The sequence below is a fragment of the Streptopelia decaocto genome (assembly GCF_964273445.1).
Source record: "Streptopelia decaocto genome assembly, chromosome: 3".
Taxonomy (NCBI): domain Eukaryota; kingdom Metazoa; phylum Chordata; class Aves; order Columbiformes; family Columbidae; genus Streptopelia; species Streptopelia decaocto.
This window is the reverse complement of record NC_138656.1, coordinates 44907748-44921557: the sequence shown is the minus strand read 5'-3', so window position 1 is coordinate 44921557 and position 13810 is coordinate 44907748. Positions and strand designations below refer to the sequence as shown.

The window sequence follows — 13810 nt, the reverse complement described above, 5'->3', positions numbered from 1 at the left end:
CCTCCACTGGCTGCATGTAGATGTGCACAAAAGTAGGACATGCACAGACATGGAAAGGGTAACTCTGAGGCTGAGAGCCTCTGCACCATGGATACTGGTATCTGAGCCTGTCTCCTGGGGTGATGGTCACTGGAAAACAACGGGCTCCTTTAGATCATAACCCATCTGACCTATTTTACATGTCTTTAAGAGGATATGAATTATGACCTGCTGGGACTGCTTTCTCCTTGTGTAGAAAGAGGGGAATCTGTAGTGACTTGCTCTGATTTAGATGTAGATGTCTGAGTTTGGTCAGCATTCATCAGCTGAGACCTTTCAACAGTTTCCAAGCATTTGTACTCACACAAATGACTTGCTAGACCGTGCAGTCAGGCATGTGTATGTTACACACAGCTACCTGTGAGCTGCAAGGAAGTAGTAATGCTTTTCTATAGGTGAGTTCTATAGTGTAAAACCTAATGACTTTGCTAAAGAATTAATGGAGAGAATTGTAACAAAACAGCTGTAATGAGCATGAGCCACTTACATCATCTGGCTGCAGAATGCAGAAATTACTTCACTTTCACTGATTTTCATTACTTACTCCAGTCTGCCTTGTCTTTTTCTATTCCTGCATCTGGTCCTTTATCTTTCTGTCTCCTTTTGTCATTTTTTTTATGTCCTAAGGCAAGAGAGGCTTCCCTGAAGCTGCTGCCACCAGGAAAAATGTTTCCTATCTCTTTACCACCTTCTTAAGTGGCAGGAGAAAATATCTTTTTCTCCCTTAACTTCTCTCCTTCTCTGCTGTGTGTTTTCCTTTGCTGTAACCAGGGAATGTACTTTACAGCATATTGTAGGGGATGTTTGGGTGGAAGATATTTTGCCAAACAAGATGAAGCTGATGACGAAGCTTGGAGAAGGATGCTGCTATCAATCCCCAAGCCCTCCACTGTCCCCACTCCCCCGCCTCATTTTGGAGGGGTGTTGAACTGTTGCTGATAATGAGACAAAGAGGCACATATTGGAGGGATGTTAAACTGTAGCTGGTAGTGAGAAGAGAGAGCCATGCTTTGCAGCGTTTGCAAAGCATGTGTAGAGTAGCCATCCACAATGGAATGTGCTTGGCCGGGCTCTGTTTTTTGTTGGATGGTAGCACTGAACAAAATTGCTTTTGCTCCTTTGTATGAGGTGATGCACACAAGCACAATACAAGGATTGTATTTCCTGGGAAGAATTTAAAGCAACATTTTTTTCAGAAATCATGTATTATTCTGTTTCTTCCCCTCCTCCCCCTTTTCTTGCCGATTGCAGGTACTACATGAGCCTCTGATTGACGAGGATCCCGTTTTCATTGCCACGTGCACGGAGAGGGAGCTGCGCAAGAGGAAAAAGAGGAAATTCAGCCTCTGGGTTCGGCAGTGCTCATCCACTGGTTTCATCTGCCAGGTGGGTTTCACCTCTTCAGATGTCTTAATTCAGTTCCAGCAGGCCCTTAAATGTATCACAGGACCAAAGGTAACAGCCACTTCTCTTCATTGGCTTGCTGGGAGCTGCAATCTGAACATGGGAGGCCTCTGACTCCCACAGATACTGGGTCTGAAGAACGGTGGTGACAAGTTCCTGATGCTCTGCTGTATGATTTAAATGAGGGTGCCTGTCTCTAATACTGTCCATCTGGCTGCCAGCCCTAAGCTAATTAAATTGAAATGGAGTTAAAAGGTCTGTCTGTTTGTACATCTTAAGTTTATCTAAATGTCTAGCTACTGTGACTTCTGTAATTTTTAGTGAGTCAGCTTCTCTCTTTAAGTATCTGCATCTGTGATAGCCAGCGGGGTCCAATAGACTAAATCGATATGGTATCAAGATGTCTGTTTTTCTGTGAGAGACATATTAGCGGGCTTTCCTGTTACATCTCTTTTCATACCTCTATTTCTCTACCAAAGAAATAAAATCTGATGTGAATTCAAGGTGAGATAAGAGCTTGAGTGGGAGATGTGTTAAAGGTTTTGATTTTAGTGTTGTAAAGCATTGGGGACAACTTTTCAAATTCTCAGATTCCCCAATTGCTGATGTATTTTGAGAGCTCTTGAAAAATCTAGCCATTTATTTTGATAACTAGAGGTGAGGGGACAGATATTTTCTGATCTTTCTTTTCCCAAGAGCTTCTGTGAAAATGTGGCGTCCTGCATGTTCCGGAGCAGCAGTTCGGAGGTGCAGGGAGGACATGCACGCTGCCTGCTCAGGCTGAATACATGTCAGAACCACAGGGCCTGTGGATTTGCTGTGGTTGAACATTTGTTCACAGTAAAATTTGATCTGTGAATCACTATGACTGTTGAGTAGCTGTGCAAGAAAAGAGGCTTGCTGGGAACAGGGGTTTGCATTTTCAGCAACGATGTTCACTCTAAGAAAATCAGGATCATACATCTTCCATCCAGGTTTTAAAGCAGTTGTTTTGTCTGATACAGAATAGATCCACCTTGTGAAGCATCCTTGGAAGTTTCTGCTCTCGAGGTTTTTGGAAAGTCATTTGCTACACAGAGGCAGTGTCCTTAATCTCCAAGGAGAACTCCACCAGTCCCACATGAAGCTTATTGCTGAAGTGTAATGGTACAGTGAGCACAAAGTTTGCTGATCTCTCTTGCCATGCTCCCCCCAGCCAACTGCCACCAAACTAATAAGTCTTCAGACATGCCAAAGGTCTCAGATTTTGAGCTATAATTATGTTGCACCTCCCATCCTGTCCATTGAGAGATTAAATTAATGGAATGTCAAATTAAATGAATAGATGCTCAGCACCACCCTAATCCTCCTGCTCCTTTAATAAATTAGATACTCATGCTTCACTTGCATCCAGATGATGTCGAGGATCATCTTACCAGCCACCTTCTTTTTCCATTCCATGACTTGGCTGTAATTATCATCATGCTAAAATGATTGGGTGAGGGGGACCTTAGGGAAGGGTGAAAAAAAAAATATACAGGAACATGACTGTTCATGCTCAAGTGGAAAAACCTAGTCTGTGGAGGACAGGATCTTCAACTACGATATGCTTGAAATACTGTGTTCAGTTTTATGTCACTCTTGTGAGGGATCTTGCAGAATCCAAAGCACTTACTCAGTGGTGGTTTGGTTTATTTACTGTATTAAAACAGAATTTGGGTTTTTGTGTGTGGTGTGGGTTTTTTTTGTTTTATTTTGTTTTTTCCCGTGTTTAATGTATGGAGAAAATTCATCTAAACAAGAAGAAAATCCAGTGTTTCCGCCCTTCATGTGCACACCTTCCCCTCCATCTCTTGTGAAACTGCCATCACAAGGAAGGACTTGTTGCCTGATAGTTAAGGACTGATTGGTATATCAGCTGTATGCTGTCAGAAAAACTGTACAGCACCCACTTGGAAAAATATGTAGAAATTCTGTCATACTGTCTGGATGAATTCCCTCCCTCATTGTTTCCACATGATGACATCGAGGTCATTTTATTCAGGATAAAATGTGACTATAAACACTGCATAAATCAGGCTAATTCAGTTTCAAAAGAATGAATAATACATTTCTATAGAAAGGTGAGGCAGCCCAGGCAGAAGAGGGAAGGCAGCTACATATGAGTGGCTCTCAACAATGGAAGGGACCTCAAGAGGTCTGTGATGCTCCTGGCCAAAAGCAAGGTCCTCTGAACCTGAATGGAAATACTCATGTTGAAATGCCTATTTGAGGACATCCCAGTTTTCTCAGTGACCTGGTTGTCCTATGATGAAAAAAGTTGGTTTTGTTTTCCTAATGTAAAACCGATACCAGTGTTTTGAAGCCACATGTTGAGCTACTCTGAGCAGCTCGTGGCTGGCAGCTCACAGGGCTGTCGTTAACATTATAGGAATTATAGCTGTTTGACTCCCCAGATTCCTCTGGCTGCTTGTTCTCATGAACGAAACTCTGATTCACGTTTTGGAGTGTAAGTAAATACTTCTTTTCGGGTCATCATTTGCTTTTTTAAGCAAATGGTGTTTGTTTACAAATCCAGCCCAGTAAGCCATTCGTGGAACAGAAGCAGCATAAAAATTAAGTATTGCTTGTGGATATGAGAAGGTGCATAGGCTTATGTATGCATAATATAAATATTGTAGATATATTAGACTGCTTTTCTGTCATCTCTGATACAGATAACTTGACTCCACCCTGACAGTTAAGTCTCTGTTTTAAGATGGATGCACAATTTCAGATTGTATCTCTGCTTCAGAATTTTTCAAGCAAAGCATCTTTTCACGGTCAGCTGGCCAAGTGGGAACATGCAGGAAGGACACATCATTCAAACAAAGTAAATATACACCTGCAGCAGCTGGGAACACGAACAAAATCTTTCAGAGGGTTAGAAGGGCTCCAGGAGAGCTGAGTGTGGCAAAGTGGGTAGCAAAACTGCCCTGATACTGTTGCCTTTTTCACCCATCCTTGATGTTGGACATGAAGGTGGCAGCAGCTTCTGCAGCAGGAGAAGACTTGGGCCTTCTTGTTTTTTTCTTTCTAGTTCAATGAGAACAGCAGACTCTGCAGGACCTCAGGTGTCCATCTCTGCTCCATCTCCTCTTTTCCCTCCAATATATTTCCCTATGTATGTGTTACCACTAAGACACTTTTCAAACCGATATTTTAATATCTTGATTGCAGTTTAGATGATCACAGTAGCTCACAAGCGTTTCTTTCTTTCTTAGAGTATTTGCTGAGTAAGCCATCCTATTTAAATCAAAACTCTAGTTGTATCAGTTTGTATTTCTATCCTTTTCTCTCAAAGTCTGGAACACTTCGTTGTAAAACGTGCATAAAAATGATTGGTAGGACTCTTTTCCATTTTAGATATAGCAACAGAGCTCATAAAAAATTGCTGAGAGTTCCCGAATATCTGATCAGAGATAGTTAGTCCTAGTAGGACACATCATGTGCTCTCCTTTGCTTGTGTGGCTCATAAGGAATGAGTGTGGCCATGGGTAAACTGTTACAGAGTGATGCTTAGTCCTTCCATAGCTTCTCTTGCACGAGAATGTTTTCTGGTCATTTTGGAGAAGGAGAACAAAGCACAGGAAGCTGGTGCCATGCACTGAACCCCATGGGGAGCAAGGCAGGACGATCTATTGCCACAGGACCGTGCCATAAAGATAACCCTAAACACAGTCCCTGACCCAAAGAGCCATCAATCAACAAAATGGAAGGCGGTATGTAGATGGTAGAGAGCACTGAAAAGGGGTGGTCAGGCAATATTAATCACTATGATAGGTGGTAATGGAATTAGTTCAACCTAATTATTCACTTTAAAAAACTGCGAGGTGATATGGTGGAGAAGATATGACCTTATGGATGTGTGTATCCTTTCCTGTTCCGTGAGATGAAATTTGTTCTCTGAGGCTATTCTCACCACCCCCAGCTATATGGGCTCTGCACTTTTATTCACTGGCAGAAAGTTCTTGCAATAATGCATTTCATTTTCAGTAATGTCCCTGTGAAATGTGTTGCTCAGATTTATGAAGTCCTTTAGATCCTTGTGCTGGGACTGATTTTGAGTTTCCACCTTCCACTCCTTACCGTGAAGAAGTGATGAGTCAGAACAGATTAAGGAAAAAGACTGTGTCTCTACAGCTTGAGTCTTCCCACGTTGCTGAACAATCAGCAATTTGCACTATAGCACTATTTGAAGAGTGCACCCTGGATCAGGGTGGCCTCTGCATGAGAGGTTAGAAATCTCTCTCTCCTTGAAGAGCAGCAGTCTCGGTGAAGGGAGATGTCTGAGGTCACTCCACAGATCAGTGGCAGAGCTCTCAGTTGCAGCAAAAAAACCCCAAGCAAAGTAAATATCGTGCTTTTATAGTAAATGCTGTAGTTCATTCTTGATTTCAAACAGGCTAAGTACAGACAGCTTGAATACTTCATAACCCTGTTGATTTTACAGAGGAAGAACTTCCAGAATTTAGGGAAACTGAGGTGATGCCCTAAAGAAATTATAATTTCACAACACACTACATAAGTGCATTCAATCATTGAGAAAGGGAGGGGTAAATAAGCCTGGAATGAATTTTGTTTTCAAGGTCAGAGCTGCGGGAGAGTCAGCCATCTGTGCACTTGTTTCATAAAGCTGCTCAGAAATGTTGGTGGTTTAGCCTATTTAAGTTCTGTTCAGAGATTAGTCTGAGTCCTTGGGTTTCTTTAAATAGTGCTCTGATAAATTCTCTGTTGCTGGGATGGTTGCATCTGGAATGCACAGATGTAGCAGCTCCTTTGAAGAGATTCTCAAGGTCAGGCTTTGGCTGTGAGGGGATCCCAGGAAATCTGATTGCCTTCCTTTCTCAGTCACTGGTCGCTGGAAAATCCTTTCTGCTTTCTTCCTCTGGCCCCCACCAGGCCCTACTTTTTAAAATGCATGTGATTCTGCATTGTCAACATCTGAGAATCTCCGATCTCAGTTGTAAGTCAGTTATCTTCTTGCTCACCGATATAAAGTGGAAAGGTAGTTTTGCAGGTGTATGATGGGCCAGCCCTATTCATTTCTGTCAAGTTTGCAATTTTATAGTATTTATAGATCAATGAGAAAAACATGACATGCAATCAGCCTGAGCAGTCAAGTATTTAGCTGTGAAGTCTACAGAAGAAAGAAGTTACTTTTTTGATAGTATTCAGGATCCAAAAAATATGATAATACCATTCTTGGTTCTTTTGCTTTTATAACTCTGCCACCTAAAAACTTGGCTGTTGTTTTCTGGTTGTTTAGGGTCTGCCCTTTGTGAGATATTTTGTACAACGTAGCCTTCAAAATCTTCCTTCTGTTTATTGCTGCTCCCCCCTCCCCTTTTCTTCCAAATGTCATCTATTTCATTTGAGAATTGTACCCTGGGGTGCTTCAATTATGTATGAATGTGGAGTATTTGGGATGTGCTATTCACAAGTGCTTTCAATTTGCCATCTGAGCTTTGAATATGTGCGGAATCACCAATATTTTACTTTCTATGGCACTCTTAACTGTGCAGTCAAGATGCAGCTTTTGTTCCTAAGTGCTCAGGTTTTTTTACCCAGTTTCTAGCGAGACCTTGCGAACCTTCCACATGAATTTTCCGTAGGGTAAATTACCAGTCCAGAGCAAGGAAATTGCTGTTGGCTTGTAGCACAGATGTCTCCTATGAGACCTTCCATCCCCTGGTGGGACTCTCTCCGGCAGTCTGCCTCTGTAGCCAAGCATGCTTGGTTTGAGTTTCTGTATGACAGGTGATTGACTTGCCTCTCACCTGACAACTTGTGAAATCTCCTCAGAAATGTGATGTCATTCCAGAATAGTTTGCTCTGGTTTTGTTTGTTTGGGTTGATTTTTTGTTGTTGTAGTTGGTTGATTGTGGTTTTTTGTTGTTGTTTTTGTTTGTTTTGTTTTGGAAGAGCTCAGCACAGTCTTCACCCATACCCTGCACTTGGTCATTTGGGTACAGTGATCGATGTTTATGTTTGCGATGGGAAGAGGCAGAAGAAGTTGTTGGTGAAATGAAAAACGAGCCATAGACTGCGATAATTCCTTACTGTCAGGCTCTTAAAGGGAAGACTGTTAGGATGCTGCATGGAGGCTGAAGGCAGAGGAGAGGAGGGTTTGAGGGATGAGTTAAGTGGTGTGAGAAGCAAGAGCTGGTATTGTGCACATGGGATTAAAACATGTTGGATTGAAAGTATCTGGTGCAGTAGGACTGCAGTCAATAGAGAGATGGCAGAATTGAATGTGTAGCTGTTCTGATAAGAAACAAACAGTTGAGGGATGTCTGGAGAAAGCTCTATTTCTGTCCCAGCACTGCAGGATAAAGAGCTTCAGCCTGTAGTTGCCTCCTAAGACAGATGATGTCACATCTCTGTAGAAGTTATCCCATTTGGTGCTGTAGATCGAATAGATTGGTAGCCACTAGAAAAAGATGCACAGTAAAAGTGATCTCTGCAGATACTCAAGTAGCTTTGCTTTGACTGTCACCTGCAGAAGCAGAGGATGTTGCTGCCAACATCTCCGCCTGTTGTCCAGCACCAGTTCTTGAGCCTGTACCGCTGGCCACATTTTGCTGTTGGAGCACATGGGAAGGGCACAAAGCTCAGATACTGTCAAAGGGCAAACCAGAAGATCTGGTTTAGTTCTATAGTTTAATAGACATTATTGGGGAGCAGCTCCTGACTATGTATGTAAAGGTCTTGCAGTCAATTTCTGGCAACTCTGCTTTTTCTGCAGACTGCTAACTGTTAAATACCACTTATAATGTATTACAGAATGGGGCAGGGAATGCTGTGAGCTTCAGGAGGCAGGATCTTAACGATTTGAGGTAGAATGAAATAAGCTGGGTGAGAGGATGAGGACAAGGAAAATGAAGACCATATGGGATCTTAAGCACTTGCAAGGATATTTGAAGCTATGCCTTTGCCAGTTGTCTGTAGCCAGCCTCTGTTTCACAACAGCCTTAATGCCTTCCACAATTTTGCTGCTGTCACCCATTTTCCCAATAGAGCTGAGCATGATAAAGCTTTGAATGGTAGTTCTCCAAAACAAGAAAAATTCTGCCAAGAACAAAGGCTGTGCTTGGACACTCACCAAAATGCCCTAGGAGGAAAAAGTGGGATATATTTAATATTGGAGGAGGAGGAAAGGTTCAGTAGTGGGTATGAATGTTTTGGTTACACTGGGGAGGTGAACAGAGCAAATGGGGATGAGAATCACAAGGTGACCATTACAAGGACCCTTGAGATAGAGGGGAGCGCAGAGGAAAGGCACCAGATGCACAGGCAACTCTGCTAACAAAACCTATGCAGTATGTAGCATTCTAGTAGGAATACAGTGATATCTCAGTAGACACTTGCATGGTGGGCATGTGCTTTAAAGTAGCTGTTTGCAGACCCACCCAGCCCATGGTGCGGAACCAGTTGACTCACCAGCAAACTGTCTCATCCCTTGGGGAATATTCCATGGGGAACATGAAGAGAGCATGGAGTAGGAGAGACTCTCAGTTGGTTGAGACTTACCGCAGTAGGGAAGGGAAGGTGTAGGACACTCTCCTAGACTTAGAGATTCCTACCTTGTTTTCAACTCAACTGCTAATCCAAGGTCAAAACTAATCTGTCTGCATTTTTGTCTCCACTGCCTTGTCTGTAGTTTTTCAGGGCTTGATGTGTGGTCTCTGTGCTGACATACTAGTAACCTAATCTTAATTTTGATGCCAGTAACCATGAAATACCTTTGCTGTAAATTTGGAACAGTCTGCCCTTTGTATGCATTGCACGGTTAAGCTGCTCTCTTGAGCCCTGATTAATAACCTAAATGACTTACTGTAATTATGTAGTCCTCAGCCTTAGCATTGGGGAAAGCACAAATTTGACAGCTTTCAAAAGTCAGTGGAGCATAGTCAGGGAGTCTACAAACTTTCCTGCCTTTCTCTTCATCTGTTTATATCAAAAAAGGGACTTTTTTTTTTTTTTTTGGTAAAGCTAAATAATGGCTATTTAAGACTTCCTTTTAATATGTGCTGTACTTCTTTTTAGAATTAGCGTGTATTCGTCCTTTCACCAACTCTGTTCTTCAGCACATCAGTTACTTCAAAATACAAATTATGTCTCATTTCCCAGAGATTTCTTACATAACACACTCCTGTGGTCTGTTTCACAGCACATGAATTGCTGGGGCATATTACATTAATATGTCTGAAATATCAGTGCTGGGAGATAAACCATCTAAAATAGGGAGAAGCTGTTTAATTGAATTTTATTCCTCTCCAAGATCATTGAGATATAAATTACTGGGAGCCCTACTGAAAACATGTGAGCATTTTTGTCCTCTAAGCATTGTAATGAACTTTCCTTTACGAAGAAGTGTGTTGGTAAGAGAAAAATATGTATATACGGTTAAACAGTGCTGCCTGTTCTGAATGGTTGAGGTCTCAAGAAAGTTTAACAAAAGTTAGTTGTGGATACATCACTCCAACAAACAAGCCAAAATTCCTTTTCCCTGCCCCTGAATACTGAGCAAGTTTCAGCTTTTTTTCTGGCAAGTAAAAGTTTCTGGACTTTCTAAAAGATTTGAGTATTTCAAAGCCAACCTCATGAAGGCAAGCCTAGGCAAATTTTTTTCAGAAAATTTGCTTTGTGTGTGTTTTTAAATCTTTGCAAGTTCCATGGTGTTACGGTTTGAGTGACTGAGTACAGTGTCTGCTGCTTCTCATTTCTCTTTCCAGCAGGTTACTTCTGCTGACTTTTAGAACAAGGTGAAGGTCAGATGTCCGGTTGATTTTAATAGGTACTCAGCTTTGGTGTATGTTATACTTGTAAAATACTGTCAGTGAAATAAAATGGAAGACTTGCGTACAAAGGAGGGGCTATGTGCTTTCATCCTCAGCATGACAACGCAGAAGACTCATCTTGTAGAGGCATCTCTTGTGGAAATGAAGGAATAGCTTTACTTCAGTGCTCTCTATCAGTTGGTGGGTGTACTAGCTGGACTGTGTGTGGTTAATTATAGTCACGTTACTAAGGGATAAATGTTCTGGCACTCTAATGCAGACCTCAGGGTCCACCAAGAGACGATGGTGACAGCTCTCTTGAATGCACAACATTGTGGATGGCACAGCAGCAGGCTACATGCTAAAGCTGCTGCAGTCTGCTGCAAATGAGCCAGACATTTCCCTAGGAATAGCAGCATATTGCGCTGTACCCTGGTTCCCGGTTCAGTCTGTTTCGGTGAGTTGTCTCCAATTCAAGATCTAAGTAAAGGATCGAAGAATTAGCACTGTGCCTGGAGAGTTTGATGAGGATGTTCTGGCTGGTTGGGTATGTGTATTGCTGGCTTCTCTCATTTGTGGGGGTGCACATGCACTTGCAGCCAACAGAAATAAATCTGAACATTACTGCAGTGAGCTAATGGGCCATTTCCTTCTGGTCATCTTGTAGGGGCCTTTTTGGAAACTAAGCTTCCATGCTTTCCTCTTGCTGACAGCAGTAAAGCCTGTGCCGATTCAGTACAACATGTAATCTCCGTTATGACTTGAGTCTTTTCCTGCCAAGCAAACAATCTTCAAACTGCACAACAGTGACAAGAACCTCAGGAAGCCCTTAAACTGAGGCAAAGGACACTGTATTTATAGGTAGCTGTGCCAGCTAACCTGAGGTGGTTTTAAAGCAACAGCCCATTGAAAGAGGCTTTAGATATTAACAGTTTATAAAAGTATCTGCTGCCTTGACTCTCAGCTTGTTTCCAGTTGAGCTGAGCAGGTATGTTGGCAATTGCATCTGCTCCCTCTGGATTCCTTATAACCTTCTGACTTTTCTTACTATTTCTCATTTAAGATTTATGTCCATCTCAAAGAAGGGAGTGGTGCTGATGGGCTGGATGCTTTGAAGAACAAACCACAACTCCACAGTATGGTGGCCAAAAGCCTTTGTCAGAATGCCTCTGGGAAGAACTACATCATCTTCACTGGCCCAAGCATTACCAGCCTGAATCTCTTCGAAGAATTTGAGAAGCAAGGTGTGTATATGGGTGACTCACTGGGTTTTAATGATGACAGACCTAGGGGCCTCCTGCCACTGCATTAAAAAAACTCCCAAAATGCTTCACCAAGATTTCAGGTAAGTTGGTCATCTCTAAGAAAAGATCTCATTCATGAAAAGATACTATGAAAAGGACTTTCTAAGTTGCTCTTTAAATCTTAAAGTTGAAAATGAGGATGTAAAAATATTTTTAATAAGGATATTTAAAACCCTTGCTTTTGCTCTTTGCCTCAGAAGTGTGAGGTCTTATGTCCTGCATGGCCTGGGGGACTTTTTGAAGGATTTCCTAGCTGCCTGTGATTTTTCTGTTCCCATTGTGAAAGACTAGGGTTGGGATGAATCCTTAAAGGTATGCCTTAGAAGTCCTTGCTGATTTAGTATTTACTGAGGGTATGACTTCTCTAGAAGACATCTTATGCCATTGCAAGAGCACTAGCATGGTTCGCCTGTTTTCTGGTGTAAACATGCCTTGGTAGGACACTTTTTTGTCCTGAAAGCATAATGCACTCTGCACTGGCACACTTGCCAGCAGAATGTCCATCAATATGGCAGTGTGGCTGTCCCAGCCAGTTCCTTGCTAGTGCAGAGAGTAATCCCAGGATATCCTCTCTGTCAAATGCCCCCTCACCTTGGGTGTGGAAAAGCCACATGTTACTTTGCTTTCAGAAATGCTGAGGACTTGTGGCTCCCCTTAAATTATAGGCTCCTGCACTCTTGACATTTATAAGTCATCTCAATGTAACTCTGAGCTTGTTCTTCAATCAGCACAGCTTTTCATCATCAGTATGGTACGTACAATAGATCCTCCATAGCAGTAACACTGGAGGCTGCCGGTATGAATCACATAGGAGGAGGCTACAGGACTGTTTCTCTTTTCAACACACCACTGAAGATAGAGGTTTGATCTTGACATGTTTTCCATTGCAGAAAATTAAACCCACCTGGGGCATTATATTAATGGCATGTGGCCCAAAGTGGGGGGAAAGACTGGAAATTGAGACAATATCTTGATTCTCCTTGAAATGAGAACACCAGTGAACTGCACCAGTGCTGTACTTGGCAATTCAAACTGCATGGGCACTGTTGAGCTCCATGCAGGAGCCAACTCCTACATTATTTTAAGTAAGCTAGAAGCTCACAGAGTACAGTGCAATATCACCATATTCTCACAAAAGAGTCCTGGTTTTCCAAATGCTGCAAACAGCCAAATGGGAAAGAAGTCAAGCGTATTTATAGTGCACTGTTATTCCTCTGAGCAGAGACTGTTCTTTAGTAAATTACAGAGGATAACAAACATACTCCTAGTACCTGAGATGTGTCAGGTGTAAATGTAGAGACTGACAGACAAAAATCTGACTGTTGAGTCGCACTCTTTATGCTTAGCTAGGGAAGGATAAAGACAATATGGCATGACCCAGTAGGTCTGTAACACCAGTGGAGAAGATGCATGGCTACTGATCCAGCTGATAGTTTATTACTTACAGATAATTCAAATTGTTCATGGGGTGAATTATTCATGGTCTTTACACTGAACAGATCATTGAGATTAACAGTTTCTACAGGTAGCAAATTCAGTAATGTCTTTTTAAAGCATGTAATTTTGATTACTCTCTGATCAAGTATGCTAATGCTATACTGAAATTTCAGTTTGGTTCATGATTTGTTATACGGCTTCATGAGACTTTTTCTGATATTTGACTGCTACTGCCAAAGTTAAATTTCAAATCTGGTACCTGCTATCACCTTCCTGGGCGTGAAGCTATGGGGTACGTGGGGGGTGGACAGTAAGGTAGCAGGTTTATTGGCTTTGCAAAACAGCATGGCACTCCTGTATGAAGAAGATCATGGGGAGAATGTCGAAGTGTTTCTGTTTAATAAGGACATCGGATTGTTTGCATTTACCATCAGTTACTAGCTCAGAGGTTTTGCCCGGGGATGTTGAACAGGCAGTACTATGAGACACTGGAGAGGTGAAATGCTAGAGATGTCAAGCAGCAATTAAGAGCCCTGAAGGAGGTGGTGTTTACTGACTCCACTACAAAGCAGCTCATGTATTGCCAGCACCTGCTAGGATCCTACTGCATGGGCAGTGCATTCAGGGAGAGGCAGGCAGAGAAATCTGGACTCATCAGAGAGATCTTTCCTTATGTATCACACTATCACTCTCAGCAATGACCTTAATGTTTTTTGATACATGGCTTAGCCAGCTAAATCTGAACAGGGCCACACCATGACCAAGAAGTGTCGTGAGAGCATCTATGTTGAAGAGCATCGATGCTCAGGTGCTCATGACAGTTCA

General features: G+C 42.2%; 1 protein-coding gene across 1 annotated transcript in view; it reads left to right on the top strand.

Moving 5' to 3' along the window:
• PGBD5 (piggyBac transposable element derived 5) overlaps positions 1–13810 on the top strand; it is a 62138-nt gene that overhangs the window by 36065 nt on the left and 12263 nt on the right. Inside the window, exons 3-4 of the mRNA XM_082048658.1 lie at positions 1291–1425; positions 11308–11488. Coding sequence (XP_081904784.1) covers positions 1291–1425; positions 11308–11488 — 316 coding nt within the window. The remainder of the gene's footprint in view (positions 1–1290; positions 1426–11307; positions 11489–13810) is intronic.